The sequence below is a fragment of the Corvus hawaiiensis genome, chromosome 1 (assembly GCF_020740725.1).
Source record: "Corvus hawaiiensis isolate bCorHaw1 chromosome 1, bCorHaw1.pri.cur, whole genome shotgun sequence".
In the NCBI taxonomy this organism is placed as follows: domain Eukaryota; kingdom Metazoa; phylum Chordata; class Aves; order Passeriformes; family Corvidae; genus Corvus; species Corvus hawaiiensis.
This window is the reverse complement of record NC_063213.1, coordinates 97,836,083-97,851,879: the sequence shown is the minus strand read 5'-3', so window position 1 is coordinate 97,851,879 and position 15,797 is coordinate 97,836,083. Positions and strand designations below refer to the sequence as shown.

Sequence of the window (15,797 nt, the reverse complement as noted above, 5' to 3'; positions counted from 1 at the left end):
AGGAGCGGGGGGGAACACGGGGACAGACCCGGAAAGGGCACAGGGACAGGATGGGGGGGACGTGGGTACAAAGTGGGGGGCCACGGGGATAACGTGGAGGGATGTGGGTCCAAACTTGGGGGTGACATGGGGACAGGATGGGGGGACACGGGGACAGGATGGGGGGACACGGGTACAAATTCGGGGGGATATGAGGGAAGGATGGGGGATGATGTGGGGACAGGATGGGGCGGATGTAGGGACAGATCCAGGGGGGTGGGTACAAACCCGGGGGAAAAAAGGGAACACGGAGACAGAGCTGGGAGAGAGATGGGGACAGAACTGTTGGGGGGGGGGGGGGGTGGAGATGGGGACAGAGCTCGGGGGGCCACGGGAACAGAGCTGGGAGAACACAGGGGGACAGATCTGGGGACGGGGACATGGGGACAAGAGCTGGAGGGGGACGTGGGGCCAGAACTGGGGGGGGACACACGGGGACAGAACGGGGGACACACGGGGACAGAGCTGGGGGGTGGCACCAGCGGCCGAGCCGGCGGGGGGGCCCCACACTGCACAGCGCGGCTGCCGGGGGGGCCCCGCCGCAGGGAGGGGACCCCGGTGCGGGCGTGGGGAGGGGACCGCAGGGGACACGCGGGGGTCCCCATGGCCGGGCTGCGGCGGCGGCGGCGGCGCTGAGGCCGAAGCGCGGCTGAGGAAGAGGAAGAGCGAGCGCTGCTCAGACCCAGAGGGCTCTGCGGGCAGCGGGGCGGGCAGAGCGCGGCGGCGGCGGCGGCTCCATCACCGGCGCGCAGAAAGGGGAAGAGGAGGAGGAGGAGGGAGGAAGGAAGGAAGGCAGGAAGGAAGAAGCGCCGCGGCGGAGGGGCCCGCGGGATGGCCATGGCCTGACCGGGCCGGGGCAGCGCTGCCCCCCGGCACAGCCCCCCGGCACAGCCCCCCGCCCATGGCGCTGTAGCGGGGCCGGGGGCAGCGGCGGCGGTGGCGGCGAGCGATGCGGGCGCCGGGACCATGCTGAGGACCGAGGCCGGCGGGGCCGGGGGGTCCCCCTCGGCCGGGGGCGCGGCGGGGGCCGGGGGGCTGCGCAGCGCGTCCCCGCACCGGAACGCCTACGAGGCCACCATCCAGGCCCTGGCGCCCACAAAGGAGGCCGATGGCGAGGACGGCAAGAAGAGCCGCGGGAAGAAGTATGGCTCCAACGTGCATCGGATCAAGAACATGTTCCTGCAGATGGGGACGGCGCCCGGCCCCGAGGGCGCCTGCGACCTGGCCAAGGCCAAGGAGAAGCCGGTGCGCCTGTCCCTGCCCCGCGCCGGCAGCCTCGGCGACGCCGTGGACCAGGGCAGCCTCCTCAAGCTGGGCACCAGCGTCTCGGAGCGCGTCAGCCGCTTCGACTCCAAGCCTGACAAACCCTTCTCCAAGCTGCAGGAGACCCGCAAGATCTTCGAGAGGAGCCCGCAGGAGAAGGCCACCACCACCAAGCTGCTGCTGCGCAAGGAACGCGCCGGCTTCCAAGACCGCAAGCTGGACGTGGTGGTGAGGTTCAATGGCAGCACCGAGTCCCTGGACAAGCTGGACGCCGATGCCGTGTCACCCACCGTGAGCCAGCTCAGCGCCGTCTTCGAGAAGGCCGACCTGAGGAACAACCTGCACAAGGCGCAGGGCAGGGCGGCCGTGCCGCTCAACGCCAAGGTGGTGGCCAAGCGGCAGAGGGTCTTCGCTCCTGGCACCGAGGGCCGCACGCCCGGGCGATGGCCACACCACTCCGGCCCGTGCCCGGCCACCGGACGAGGAGAAGGCGGCGGGGAAGAGCGGGCGGCCCGCGGAGAAGGAGGCGGCGGCCGCGCCGAGGGTGCAGGAGGTCTGCAAGATCAAGCCCGTGGAGGTGGAGGAGAGCGGAGAGGGCGAGGAGGACGAAGAGGAGGAGGAGGCGGCGGTGGCGGGTGAAGCGGTGCCTGCGCCCCAGCCGGCCAAAGGGGACGAGGGTCCGGCGGCCGCAGCCCCCCGGCTGGACGGGGTCTCGGGGGTGGCCGCGGGCGAGGAGGGCGTCAAGGGCGAGCGGGCGGAGGAGGGCGATGGCTCCGAGGAGGCCAAGAAGGAGGACTTCTCCGAGGCGGACCTGGTGGACATAAGTGCCTACAGCGGGCTCGGGGAGGACTCGGGGGGCAGCGGGCTGGAGGAGGAGGACGAGGCCGAAGGGCTGTACGAGCCTGAGTCGGGCTGTGTAGAGATCCCGGGGCTGTCCGAGGAAGAGGAGCCCGTCCCCAACCGCAAGATCCAGTTCAGCACGGCCCCCATCCAGGTGAGCCTGGCGGGGCATGGGGCGGCTGGGGAGGGAGGGAGGGCACCTGGGTGAGGGGTACCAGGGTGAGGAGCAGCTCAGACTGGGGCATGTGATCCCACAAAATCACCCCTTTGGCGGGGACAGAAAAGGGGGCTGGGGCTCTGTGTCCCCATCCCCCTGGGACATGGAATCCTGCCTGTCCCTGTCCCTGTCCCTGTGCTGGGGGAAGCAGGGCCTGGGCCTGTTTGATGAGCTGGTTGATGAAGGGCCATGCCTGGGCATGGGGGGGTCCCCCCTAAATGAGGGACCCCCAGGGCCGATGTGATGGGGACAGGTGGCACCGGGACCCTCTGGGGTGGGCCAGACACAGCACACGCTGCCAGCCCCCTGCGGTGCCCAGGCCGGGCCAAAACCGCTCGATATTTTGGGTGGGAATGCCCGAAATACCCCGGTGTGAGGTGCTGGGGGCCGGGGCTGGGCCACCCTCGGTCCTGGGCATCCCTCGGGCCCGGGGCTCCTCCCAGCCCGGGGGTCCCTGGGGACAAGGTGGCGATGGGGGCGATGTGCCCCCCCCGCGTGCCCAACGCGGTGCCCAGGACGGTTTCGGGAAGTGGAGGCAGAGGAGGAAGGGGAGGAAGGGGAGGAAGGAAGGGGAAGTGCCTCGGCAGCGTGGCCGGGTGGGCGGCAGCACCCCCCGCTCCCGGCAGGGATCCTGCGGGGTTCGGGGTCTGCACCCGGGATGGGAGGGGGGGGATAAAGGGGCCGTGCAGCTATTTTGGGGTGTTCCCTCCCGCTCGGATCCCCCCGACCGCAGGAGCAGCGGTTGCTTTGTGCCGGGGCCGGGTTATTTTTAGAGCCCGGCCTATATTCTGGCTCTGAGTCAGAGCGGGTGGGTGGCCCCACCTGGGACGGGGGACAGCCACCGCCGTGGCCCGGCCGGGGGACAGTGGTGGCCGTGTGCTGGGGGGCTGCGCCCCGGGGGGAGCCGTGGTCCCGTGGGATCCGGCCAGCCCGGCCCTGGGAAAGGTGCCCTGGCCGTGGAGGGGTTTTTAGGGTGCTCTGCTCACCCTATGGATGGGTTTTTTGGGGTGCTCTGCTCACCCCAAAGCCTTTCAGCATGGGGGAGAGGGGCCACCAGAGGGGGTGGGTGGGGTGGGCACCCAGGTGTCCGAGCACCCCAGACCCCTGCCCGGGTGATGCTGAGCCCCCCAAACCCGCTGGGGGAGTGGGGACATTGGGGACCCCCGCCCAGCCCAGCACTGAGGACACAGCCCAGCCCCTTCCCCTGGAACCCACTCCAGGCCCCCCACACATCCCAAATCCCCCAGGACATGGGGACAGGGTGGGGGGCACAGCAGGATGAGTAGGGAACCCCACAGCCCCCCAGGGACTTCTTGTGGACAGGGGGACATTGGTGTGTCCCCCCGCCCTGCTCCTCCCTGTCACCCCTGGGTGCCACTCGGGTGGGTCCTGCCCGTCCGTGGGTGTCACTGGGCTTTGTCCCCTGACACTCATCCCTAATACCCTTTGTGGCCAGGCTTTATCCCCGTGTGTTATCCCTAATCCACTCGCTCCGGCGGCACTGCGGGGCCGGGGCCCCTCCAGGGACATCTGCCAGGCCCAGCCAGCCCCTCCCCGGCAGCCCCCAGGGAGAGGGACGTGGCACCAGCCTGGGGACAGCGGCCTGGTGGCACATCCCAGCTCGGCCAGGGAGGGTTTAGGGGTGCCCCACAACGGGGGTCAGCATCCCCAGGGATTTGAGGTGCCCCATCTTTCTCTTTATCCTTCCTTCCTTCCTTCCTTCCTTCCTTCCTTCCTTCCTTCCTTCCTTCCTTCCTTCCAGGCACCGTGCCCTCTCCCAGAACCATCCTCAACCCCTTTGTCCTCCCCCATCTCCCCCTCGCTCCATGTTCCATGATTTGGGATGGGGATTCTCCGGTGTCTCGTGGGCTCAGTCCCAGCCCAGCATTCCCGGGGGGTTCCTGTGGGGTTTGCCCCTGGCTGAGCCCTCCCTCATCCCCCAGGTGTTCAGCACTTACTCCAACGAGGATTACGACCGCCGCAATGAGGACGTGGATCCCATGGCGGCCTCGGCCGAGTACGAGCTGGAGAAGCGCGTGGAGAGGCTCGACCTCTTCCCCGTGGAGCTGGAGAAAGGTGGGTCCTGCCCCCAAACCACCCCTGGAGCCCTGCGGGGCATCACCCTGGAGGTGCCACCCCGCCAGGACACGGCTCTGCGTCCCCGCAGACTCCGAAGGGCTCGGGATCAGCATCATCGGGATGGGCGCAGGGGCCGACATGGGCCTGGAGAAGCTGGGAATCTTCGTCAAGACGGTGACGGAAGGGGGGGGCAGCCCACCGGGATGGCAGGTACGGCCGGGAGCAGCCTCCGGTGTGGCTGGGGCTGGCCTGGGAGCTGCCAGGGGCTCCAGGTGTGCCCCGGAGCTGGTGAGGGGCCGTGACGGTGTCCTTGTCCCCAGGATCCAGGTGAACGACCTGATCGTGGAGGTGGATGGCACCAGCCTGGTGGGGGTCACGCAGAGCTTCGCTGCCTCCGTGCTCAGGAACACCAAGGGCCGCGTCCGGTACGAGCCGGAGCTTGGGCGGAATTTGGGGAGCCCCGAGACACCCCCAGTCCGTGCTGAGCCCCCTGGGGATCCCTGCCCCACAGCCTGTCCCCAGAGCCCCCCATCTCGCCCCAAAGTGCCACCCTGGTGCTCCCCAAAGTGCCCCCAACTCATCCCCAGCCCCCGCAGCACCCCCTAAACCCACCGCTGCCGGGAGCACTGCAGGCACGTCCCCTGGCTGTGCCTCCTGGGTGCCCCCCGTGCCCCCTGACCCGCGGTGCCCCCCAGGTTCCTGATCGGGCGGGAGAAGCCGGGCGAGCAGAGCGAGGTGGCGCAGCTGATCCAGCAGACGCTGGAGCAGGAGCGGTGGCAGCGGGAGATGATGGAGCAGCGCTACACCCAGTACACCGAGGACGACGAGGAGGTGAGGGGACAGCGCCAGCCGGGAGGGGACACGGGGCTGGGGCAGCACCCGCAGGTGCCAACCCCGCCCCGTGCCCGCCGCAGACTGGGGAATACGCCACGGACGAGGAGGAGGAGATGAGCCCCATGTTCCCCAGCGGGGAGATGGCCATCGAGGTGTTTGAGCTGGCCGAGAACGAGGACACGCTGTCCCCCGTGGAGATGGACCCCGAGAAGCTGGTGCACAAGTTCAAGGAGGTGAGGAGGGGCTGGGGGAGGGCAGGGGGTGCCCGCCCGGGGGGCTGTGCCCACCCCGTGCCCACCCTGGCTCTCCCACAGCTCCAGATCAAACACGCCGTGACCGAGGCTGAGATCCAGCAGCTCAAGAGGAAGGTGAGGGTGGGTCCCGGCTGCCTGGGGGTGGGGGGACACCCTGACAGCTGCCCTGGCACCCCGAATGTCCTTCTCCAGCTGCCCTGCACGGGCCATTCCACGCCCTCCTGCCTGTCACCTGGCTGTGCCATGCTGTGCCATGCCATATCCCATCCCTGTTCCCTGTCTGTGCCACACCCCGTGGTGACACCCCTGTCCCCAGCTGCAGTGCCTGGAGCAGGAGAAGGCACGCTGGAGGGCCGAGAAGGCCCAGCTGGAGCAGAGCGTGGAGGAGAACAAGGAGCGCATGGAGAAGCTCGAGGGCTACTGGATGGAGGCGCAGAACCTGTGCCAGGCCGTGGACGAGCACCTCAAGGAGACCCAGGCCCAGTACCAGACCCTGGAGCGCAAGTACAGCAAGGCCAAGCGGCTCATCAAGGAGTACCAGCAGAAGTGAGGGCAGCTCCCGGTGTCCCCTCGGGAAGGGACCTGTCCCCAGGGTGTCCCATCCCCCGGGCAGCCCCTGTCCCTGTCCCTGTGGTGTGGAACCCTTTGAGGGGCTCTGACCCCTCTGTTCCTGGGCACGGACCCTCCTTTGGGCAGGGACACATCCCTGCAGTGCCAAATCCAGCCTGGACACCCTCTGGCCTTGGCCCTGGACCTTCCCTGGGTGTGGGCTCATCCCTGGGGAGCCGGCTCCGTCTTGGGAAGGGACTTTCCCCTGGACTCAGACCTGTCCCTGGGGCACCAAACCCTTCTGGGCACCCTCTGCCCATCGGCAGGGACCTTCCCCTGGGCAGGGACCATCACCTCCCCCTTGACCTGGATCCATCAAGGCCAGGTCGGACGGGGCCTGGAGCACCCTGGGACAGGGAAGGAGCTTTAAGCTCCTTCCAACCCAAACCATTCCCTGGTTCCGTGATCCGCGGGGCACCAGCTCCTTCCTGGGCACGGCCCGTTCTCTGGGAGAGCCCCGCCGAGCGGGCTCCTGCCCTGACACCCAGCCCCGGGGTCCCCGGGATGTCCCCTGGCCGCGGGGACGTGCAGCCACCCCTGCGGGTCCCCACAGGGAGATCGAGTTCCTGAAGAAGGAGACGGCGCAGCGGCGGGTGCTGGAGGAGTCGGAGCTGGCGCACAAGGAGGAGATGGAGAAGCTGCAGGAGAAGGTGGGCACGGGGCGCCGGGACGCGGGATGTCCCTGAGCCCCCCGCCCGGCCCGGCCCTGCCCGGCCCGGCCCGGCCCCGCCCCGCCGCTCCCGCCGCGCCAGCGATGGACCCCGGGGATCTGCTCGGCCGCCGGACCCCGGAGCTGTGCGTGGCACTGGCTCCCTCCGGACTGAGCCGCGGATCCCACGCCGGATCGTGGGAGATCTGCTCCCACCGGACCCTGCTCCCGCCGCCGGATCGCCCGGGATCTGCTCGGGATCTGCTCGGGCACCCCAAGCCTTCTCCCGGCCCTGGATCCCGCTCTGGATTGCAGTGGATCCGCCCGGGGTCCTGCTGTGGGGCCTGACATCCCCTAACGGAGCGAGAAAATCTCCCGGGGCAGCGGATCCCGGCCGCGCGCGGGGGATCCGCGGGGATCCCGGTGACCGGCGCCAGGCGGGGTCCGGCGCGCTCCCGTCGGGATCCCATGCTGGTCATGCTGGATCCCCCAACGGGCCCCAGGATTCCGCGCCAGCCCCAGCGTGGGGCCGGGGCCGTGCGGGGGCAGAGCGGGTCCCCCGGGGTCACCGGATCCCAAAGGATCCCACCCAGGGGGTCACAGGGGAGGGGCCGGCCCTGCCCGGCCGGGGGGCACCAGGGCACAGCGGGGAGGTCCCCAACACCCAGCAGAGCCCCCCCATACAGCCACCTCCATCACCCCCAAAATGTCCCCTGGCATCCCACAGAGACTCACCCAGCACCTGCCTGCAGCCCCCTCCCCATCCCAGCCCATCCCTGTGCCCCCCTGTGTGCCCCCCAGTCACCCCTGTGTCCCCTGTGTGCCCCCCCAGTCACCCCTGTGTCCCAGTCACCCCTGTGTCCCCCCTGTGCCCCACAGTCACCCCTGTGTCCCCTGTGTGCCCCCCCAGTCACCCCTGTGTGCCCCCTGTGCCCCGCAGTCACCGCTGTGCCCCCCGTGTGCCCCCCCCAGTCACCCCTGTGTCCCCTGTGTGCCCCCCACTGACCCCTGTGTGCCCCCTGTGCCCCCGCGGTCACCCCTGTGTCCCCTGTGTGCCCCCCACGTGTCCCTCAGTCACCCCTGTCCCCCACCCCCGTCTCTGTGCCCCGTCCCTGTGTTCCCAGCCCCCCGTGTCCCGTCTGTCCCTCCTGTCCCCCCTGTGCCACCCCCCGGTCTCCCCCATGTCCTGCCCCCCTTGTCCCGTCTGTCCCCCCCGTCCTGTCCCCCCATCTCCGTGTCCCCATCGCTGTGTCCTCACCCCGTGTCCCCTGGTCCATCTCACGTTCCCACCCGTGTCCCCGTGTCCCCCCCCCCGCCCCGGTGTGTCCCCCCCGGCCCCCCCCGCTGAGACCTGTCCCCTTTGCTGTTTTTCAGATCTCCGAACTGGAGGCCAAGCTGCAGACTTTGAAAAATTCCAACCCGACCTAAACCACCCTCAAACCGCAGCGATTCCGGGCTGGGGGGGCCCCTCTTCCCCCACCCCCCCCCGGCCCTGCCCCCTCCCCTTCCCCAGCCCTCCCCCAGCGGGGAGGGGGCGAGACCCTGCCAAGGCCTCCTGGTGCCCCCCACTCCCCCCATGGGGGCACAGACAGCGGGGGGGCTCGCGGAGGGGGGGTCCGGGGGGGACACCCCGCGTTCGTGTCTGTGTCCAGTGTGAGTCTCGTGGTGACGTGATGGACCCGCGGGGGGGGCGCGGCCCCCCCCAGGCCTCCCCCTCCCCCCGACGTGACCCCCCCGGCCCCGGACACAGCTGGCACCTGGTTGGACGCTGGGGGGGACACACAGGACAATGTCCCCCCCACCCCAAATGTGAGCCATACTGGGGAGCGGAGGGGGGGACACTGGGAGCCCCCCCAGACCCAGCTCCTCTTGGGACACACTGGAGCGCGGCCGGGGGGGCCCGGTGGCCTTTGCCCCCCCACAGACTCGCCCCCAGCCCCACATCGTGGTGATCCTCCCGCGACCATCGCCATGGGGGGGGGACCCCGACTGTCCCCCCCTCCCCCTCAGTGCCACCGTCGCCGGGCAGGGGGGCCCCTGAGCCTTTGCCAACCCCCGCAGCGGGACGGGGGGGCACCAGCCCCACTGCCCCCCCCCGGGAATGGGGGGCTGCCCGGCACCCCTCTGTGGGGACACCCCGGTGCCCCCCCGCCTCCCACTGCCCCCCCTGAGCCCGGGGCTTTCGCCTTCCCTGGGCGGGGGGGGACACGCGGGGTCCCCTCTGGGGTGGGGGCGATGCTCCCACCCCCCCACCTGTAAATACCCCCCCCCCCCCAAAATCACAGCATTTCTCTGGGGCTGGGACACCCCCCCCCCCCCCCCCACCTCCGGCCACCCCCAGCCGGCCCGGGGGGGTCCCGCCCTCTCGGCCCGGGGGGAACCCCTTTATTTTTCATTTCTATTTTGCCCCCCCCGCCCCCGAGTCTCCGACAGTAACTGGATGTGGGGGCAACTGGGAGCCAGAGCTGGTTATACTGGGAAGGGGAGGCGGGGGGGTCGCGCGGGGCGGGGGGCGGGGGCGCGGGGCTGGGGGGTCCGACTGGATTGGAGCCACTCGGGGAGGGGGGAGGGGGATATTTAAGGGGGGGTCCGGGGAGCGCGGGCCCCGGGGGGGGCCGGGGTTATTTAATCTCACACGTGTACCTGTGGGTGTATATACTATATATAATGTACCTATGTATGCACCGCGCCCGCTCTGCAGCGCCCGCCGCGCCCCCGCCCCACGAACGCGGCCCCCCCGCCCCATAAACGCGGCCTCGGCCTCCCCCCCCCCCGCCTCCTTCTGCCGGCGGATGGGCCGGGGGGCACTGGGAAGGGTCGGGGGGGGGAATAGGGAGGACTGGGAATCATTTGGGGTCACGGCGAGAGGTGTGGGGGGCACTGGGGAGGATGGGGGGCACTGGGGAGGATGGGGGTACTGGGGAGGCTGGGGGGCACTGGGGAGGATGGGGGGCACTGGGGAGGATGGGGGTACTGGGGAGGCTGGGGGGCACTGGGGAGGATGGGGGGCACTGGGGAGGATGGGGGTACGGAGGATGGGGGGCACTGGGGAGGATTGGCCAGGATGGAGAGGACTGGGGGAGCACGGGGGGGACTGGGGAGGATGGGGGGAATAGGGAGGGCTGGGAGCGATTTGGGGTCGTGGGGAGAAGTGGGCAGGATGGGGGACACTGGGTGGGCTGGGAGGGTTGGGAAGGGCTGGAGGGCACTGGCGGAAATGGGCAGGGCTGGGGGGGCACTGGGAGGAGCCGCTGGGCTGGTGGGCACTGGGCAGGGTGGGGCCGCGGTGACGGGCGGGTGTCCCCGGTGTGCCGGTGCCCGGCGTGCCCGTGTCCCGCCGGTCGCTGTCCCTTCAGCACCCCCCGCGTGTCCCTCCGTGCCCGGTGTCCCCGTACCCTCGGTGCCCCCCGGCGCTGTCCGTTCAGCACCCCCGCGTGTGTTCGCTGTCCCTCGGTGTCCCCGTGTCCCGCCCCCCCCCCCCGTGTCCGTTCAGCACCGGGCTCGCTCCGGGCGGGGCAGACCCCGCCCCCGCCGCCCCCGCCGTTTCCGGGTTCCTGTGCCCCCCCCCGCGGCCCCCGGCCCGGCGGGGCGGCCCGGCCCGGCTCGGCAGCGCCCTCCGCTCCCACCGGCCCGGCCCGACCCCGGCCCGGCCCGGCCCGGCGGGAGGCGACCGGGGGCGATCAGGATGCCCGAGGAGCGCGGGTGAGTGGGGGGGGGGGGGCGGGCAGGGCGTCACCCCCAGACAGCGGCCGCGGTACAGCCCCGCTACAGCCCCGCTACAGCCCCAATCCCGGTACAGCCCCGCTACAGCCCCGCTACAGCCCCAATCCCGGTACAGCCCCGGCCCGGTACAGCCCCGCTACAGCCCCAATCCCGGTACAGCCCCGCTACAGCCTCGGTACAGCCTCGGTACAGCCCCAATCCCGGTACAGCCCCGGCCCCGCTACAGCCTCGCTACAGCCCCGGTACAGCCCCAATCCCGCTACAGCCGCGCTACAGCCCCGGTACAGCCCCAATCCCGCTACAGCCCCGGCCCCGCTACAGCCCCAATCCCGGTACAGCCCCGGCCCCCGGTACAGCCCCGGTACAACCCAGCTACAGCCCCAATCCCGGTACAGCTCCGGTACAGCCTCGGTAGAGCATCTCCGGTAGTGCCCCTCCCCCGAGACAGCCCCATCCCCTCGGTTCGATATTCCCGGTACAGAATCATTCCCGATCAGCGTTCCCGGTACAACGTTCCCGGTACAGCCCCACCCCGGGTACACCATTCCCGCTCCAGCACCGCCGCCGGTACCGGCCCCTCCCGGCGCTGCCCCCGCCCTCCCCCCCAGGACTCCCCGACCACCGGGGGGCGGGGGGGGTTTAACCCCTTCCCGGCTGCTCTGCAAAGAGGGTCCCCAGCCCCCGCCACCGCGGGACACCGGGAGGCACAGAGGGGCTGCTCCCTCCTCCCTGAGTGTCCCCTCTGTCCCCAGCCCTGTCCCACCATGTCGGTCTCCAAGCTGCAGGACACGGACGAGGTTTTTGGTGAGTTCCTGGGGGGGCCCTGGGGCGCAGAACCCCCCGTGGGGTGCGGAGGGTGCAGAGCCACCCGTGGGTCCCCACCCACCCTCAGTGTCCTCCTGAGTTGAGGGTGGGACCCCGAGCTGGGCTTGGGGACAATGTGTGCTTGGGGACACAGGGACGAGCATGGGAAGGGGGACGTGGGGACACGCACGGGGGTGCAGAGGTGACAAGGACATGGGGACACGTCCAGGGCACACAGGAATGGGGACACAGGCACAGGGGTGTGCGTGGGGTGACTGGGACCTGGGGACACAGCGGGGGACATGGCCCAGAGCCACCCCTCGGGCGGGGTTGGGGTACAGGGGTCAGAGCAGGGTGGGGATACTGGGGGGATCCCAGTGGGACCTGGGAAAAGTGTGTCCCTCCTGGGTGACAGGGACACTCCGTCCTCAGGGTCACCCCACTCTTCTGTCCCCATGCCAGGGCATCTCTTTGAACACTTCTCTCTGTCCCCCTGTCCCCTGTCCCGCCCCACTGGGGTGCCCCATCCATGTCCCCAATGCTCCCCTCTCCCTGTCCCCTCTCCTGTCTCCCTGGGATCCCCCACCTGCCCTTTGACTCTCCTGCCCTGTCCCTGTCCCTACTGTCCCTCTGTCCCTGCTCTGTCCCCTCTCCACCGGGCTGGCCTTCCCTGACCGTCTGTCCACTGCCTGTGATGCTTCCCTGTGCCCTTCTCCCTGCTCATCCCTCCCTCCATCTCCCATCCCTCCATCCATCTGTTCATCCATCCACCCATCCATCCATCCATCCATCCTATCCATCCTTCCATCCATCTCTCCCTTGTATCTCCTTGTTCCCACCTCTCCATTTGTCCATCTCTCTCCTCTTCCCTGTCCCTCCATCCATCCCTCCATCCATCCCCATCTCCCTCCTTGTCCATCCCTCTGTCCATCTCCACATCCCTGCTCTCTCCCCATCCCATCCCATCCCATCCCATCCCATCCCATCCCATCCCATCCCGGTGTCCGTCTGTCCGTCTCTCTCTGCCCCGGTGTCTCTTTCACTCCCAGATTTTACCGCTGTGGTTCCAGAGACGCCGCGCTTGGACAGCAGCCTGCACAAGGCCCGCGCCCGGCTCCTGGCCCGCGGCCGCCGCCAGCGGCCCTCGCGCTCCCGCCTGCGCGACAGCGCCAGCTCCACCGAGGGGGACGAGGGGCCCGAGGCCGCGGTGAGACGAGGGGGACACCGGGGACACCGGGGGTGGCACTGGGGGATGCCAAGGCTGGGGGTGTCACAGGGATTGGGGACCCCAGGGATGGGGTTGGGGGATGCCATGTTTGGGGACAGGGATGGGGGTCCATGGGACAGCCCCGGGGGGTGCAGGGGTCTGACCCCCCCTGCCCATGTCCCCGCAGGGCACTGAGGGCGAGGGCAGCCCCCCGGCCCCCTCGCCCTTCTCCCGCACCGACGGCTTCTCCTTCGAGCCAGGGGTGGCACGGCCGGGCCTGGGGGACCCCCCGGCCCCCACACCCCCCCTCAGCCGCTACCGGCCCCTCACCAACACCCCGTCCCAGGAGGGGCTGTCGGGCCCCCCTGCGCCCCAGTCCTGCCCCAGCTCCGACAGCTCCCCCGGCTTCGCTCACCGCGACCCCCGGCCCCGGCAGCACAGCGAAGGTGAGACCCCCCGAGCCCCCCGGGGACACCTGTGGGGGACAGTGGGTGACAGCCCGGTCCCACCCCCGCAGATGACAGCCGGGACATGAGCCCCCCCGAGCCCGCCAGCCCGACCGTGGGGCTCGATAAGAAAACGCGGAGGAAGTTCCTGGATTTGGGGTGAGAGCCTGCCCTGGGCGGGGGAGGAGGGATGGGAGGGGATGGAGGGGGGGATGGATGAAGGGATGGAGAAGTGCAACGGAAAGATGGGAAAATAGATGGAGGTCAGACAGGGGGAAGGTAGAGGCACGGATGGATGGATGGACAGACGGATGGATGGAAGAGGTCCTGGTGCCCCAGTCTTCAGGTCACCACCCCTGTCCCCAGGGTCACCCTGCGCCGAGCGTCCTCCGTGAAGAGCCGCAAGGAGAAGAGCAGCAACCGCCTGTCCATGGGCAGCAGGTGAGGGGCCCCCCAGCCCCCGGGACAGGGGGACAGCCCGGGGACAGCCGCCATGCCGTGACACTGCCCTGTCCCCAGGGAGGCGGCGGAGGGGCCCGGCCGCCCCTCGGGGTCGCCGTTCCTGCCCTTCTCCTGGTTCTCGGACAGCGCCAGGGGCTGCGGCTCCCCCGGCTCCGCGTCCCCCGCGGGCTCCCCCCGGCACGAGGGGCTCAGCCCCGCCAAATCCCAGGTGAGCGCCGGGGACGGGGGGCCCTGTAGGGAGTTCAGGGGTTCTGAGAGAGGAGGTGACAGCAGCTCTGGGGACAGGGGACAAAGCCCCATAGGGTCAGGTAACAACAGGGAGTGGACTCGAAAGCCCCCCCGTAGGGTCCGGGTGGCTCTGTGGGGGTGTCAAAGCCCTGGGGGGCCGGGGTGGCTTTAGGGGGATCATCGTTCCGAGGGGTCTGGCAGCCCAGCTGCAATGGGGTGCTGTGGGGTGGCTCTGGGGGGCCGCTGTGGGTCCAGCCCCTCCTGCTGCCCCAGGACTCGACGCTGAGCGAGGATTCGCCGCCGTCCAGCGCCAGCCCCCGCCTGCCCGGCTCCCCCAAGTGCTCGTACCCCTACCACACCCTGTCCCAGTCCTCGGACGAGGTGAGGGGGGCGCGGGGGGCGCGGGTGTCCCCACCCCAGGAGCCCCGGGGACCCCCGGCTGACCCCTGTGTCCAGCTGCTGGAGGAGCCGCCGGGCGCGGCCGCGGGCTGGACGTGCGGCCAGGTGGGCCAGTGGCTGCAGAGCCTGGGCCTGGAGCGCTACGTGCGGGACTTCTCGGCTCACGGCGTGGACGGGCCCCGCCTGCTGCACCTCGACGGGGCCAAGCTCAAGGTGCGGGGCCGGGGGGGCTCCAGGGGCCCCAAAAGATGGAGGGCGAGAGGATCTGGGTGCTCCAGTGGGGGATTCCATGGGGCAGGAAGGTCTGGGAAGGTTTGGGGTACCCCAGAGGGGTATTCCATGGGGCAGGAAGGTCTGGCAGGGCTCGGGGTACCCCAGAGGGGTATTCCATGGGGCAGGAAGGTTTGGGAGGGCTCGGGGTACCCCAGAGGGGTATTCCATGGGGCAGGAAGGTTTGGGAAGGTTCGGGGTACTCCAGAGGGGTATTCCATGGGGCAGGAAGGTCTGGCAGGGCTCGGGGTACCCCAGAGGGGTATTCCATGGGGCAGGAAGGTTTGGGAGGGCTCGGGGTACCCCAGAGGGGTATTCCATGGGGCAGGAAGGTTTGGGAAGGTTCGGGGTACTCCAGAGGGGTATTCCATGGGGCAGGAAGGTCTGGCAGGGCTCGGGGTACCCCAGAGGGGTATTCCATGGGGCAGGAAGGTTTGGGAGGGCTCGGGGTACCCCAGAGGGGTATTCCATGGGGCAGGAAGGTTTGGGAAGGTTCGGGGTACTCCAGAGGGGTATTCCATGGGGCAGGAAGGTCTGGCAGGGCTCGGGGTACCCCAGAGGGGTATTCCATGGGGCAGGAAGGTCTGGCAGGGCTCGGGGTACCCCAGAGGGGTATTCCATGGGTACCCAAACCCCCTTGTCCGAGCCGGCGGCTCCATGGGGCAGGAGGCTCCGGGGATCCCAAGAACGGGCGGGCGGTTCTGGGAACCCCAGGGAGCTGCTGCTGTGCAGGGGGGTCCCTGGGGGGCTGCCCGCGAGGCCGGGCAGGGCAGAGGGGGTCCGGGGGGGTCCGGGGAGGGTCCGGGGAGGGTCCGGCCGTGGCCCAGCCCGCGGTGCCGCAGGCGCTGGGCGTGGGCAGCTCCCAGGACCGCGCGGTGCTGAAGCGGCGGCTGAAGGAGCTGAGCCTGGCGGCCGAGCGGGAGCGCAAGGCCCGCGAGAAGGCGGAGAAGCAGCGCGAGAAGCAGAAGAAGAAGGACCAGGAGCAGCGGAGGAGCTGAACGGGGGGGACCCCGCACCCCCTCCCCACCCACAGCCCCCCGAACACCCCCGGGGACACCCCGGGACACGCCCGCCCCCGGTGTCCGGGACAGCCCGGGGGACACGGGGCGCGGCCGAGGGACAGCGGGGCCGGGCGGGGCCGCGCCTGGAGCAGCCCCTGCGCCCCCCCCCCCAGCTCCAGCCGGCCCCTCCCCGCCCGCCCCGGGCCCCTTTTCCGGATGCAAAGGGCACTGAGACACCCCCACCTCGCCCTGTCACCCCCGCCCGCCACCGCCCCCCGAGGGGGTCCCAGCAGCCCCACCCCCACCCCGGCATCCCCTGGCACGGGGGGGACCGACCCCCCCCCCCCCCACACGGGCACCCCCAAACCTGGGGGCGGGGAGTGAACCCCGCCCCCCCCCCCCAGCCCCGAACGCGGCCCCCAGAGGCCACCCCAGGAAATAAAAGGGTATCAAGGGCCAGTGCAAAGCGGAGT

The 15,797-nt window shown here is 70.4% G+C and overlaps 2 protein-coding genes across 3 annotated transcripts; both read left to right on the top strand.

Moving 5' to 3' along the window:
* Nucleotides 1-596: 596 nt before the first annotated feature.
* PPP1R9B (protein phosphatase 1 regulatory subunit 9B) lies at nt 597-9,289 on the top strand. Its single transcript, XM_048319695.1, is given in 12 exon segments — nt 597-1,718; nt 1,720-2,296; nt 4,303-4,435; nt 4,527-4,621; nt 4,623-4,648; nt 4,759-4,863; nt 5,134-5,269; nt 5,353-5,505; nt 5,587-5,640; nt 5,843-6,072; nt 6,689-6,785; nt 8,159-9,289. Coding segments are annotated over 12 exon segments (2,373 nt in total). The 5' UTR covers nt 597-1,005; the 3' UTR covers nt 8,213-9,289.
* Nucleotides 9,290-10,375: 1,086 nt separating this feature from the next.
* SAMD14 (sterile alpha motif domain containing 14) lies at nt 10,376-15,628 on the top strand. 2 transcript variants are annotated; one of them, XM_048319866.1, is made up of 10 exons: nt 10,376-10,486; nt 11,260-11,311; nt 12,382-12,518; nt 12,706-12,964; nt 13,036-13,123; nt 13,331-13,405; nt 13,484-13,634; nt 13,928-14,035; nt 14,111-14,266; nt 15,166-15,628. In XM_048319866.1, exons 2-10 carry the CDS (start codon nt 11,272-11,274, stop codon nt 15,319-15,321), a joined length of 1,170 nt encoding a protein of 389 aa, XP_048175823.1. In that variant the 5' UTR covers nt 10,376-10,486; nt 11,260-11,271; the 3' UTR covers nt 15,322-15,628. The 2 variants fall into 2 exon arrangements, with proteins under 2 accessions (XP_048175823.1, XP_048175815.1); XM_048319858.1 differs by having other exon boundaries at nt 12,361-12,518.
* Nucleotides 15,629-15,797: the final 169 nt, after the last annotated feature.

Coding starts and splice junctions, on each gene's coding strand:
- SAMD14 (XM_048319858.1), top strand. CDS start 11,272: ATGTCGGTCTCCAAGCTGCAGGACACGGACGAGGTTTTTG. Junction 13,406..13,483: donor CGCCTGTCCATGGGCAGCAG/GTGAGGGGCCCC, acceptor CCCTGTCCCCAG/GGAGGCGGCGGAGGGGCCCG. Junction 14,036..14,110: donor TGTCCCAGTCCTCGGACGAG/GTGAGGGGGGCG, acceptor CCCTGTGTCCAG/CTGCTGGAGGAGCCGCCGGG.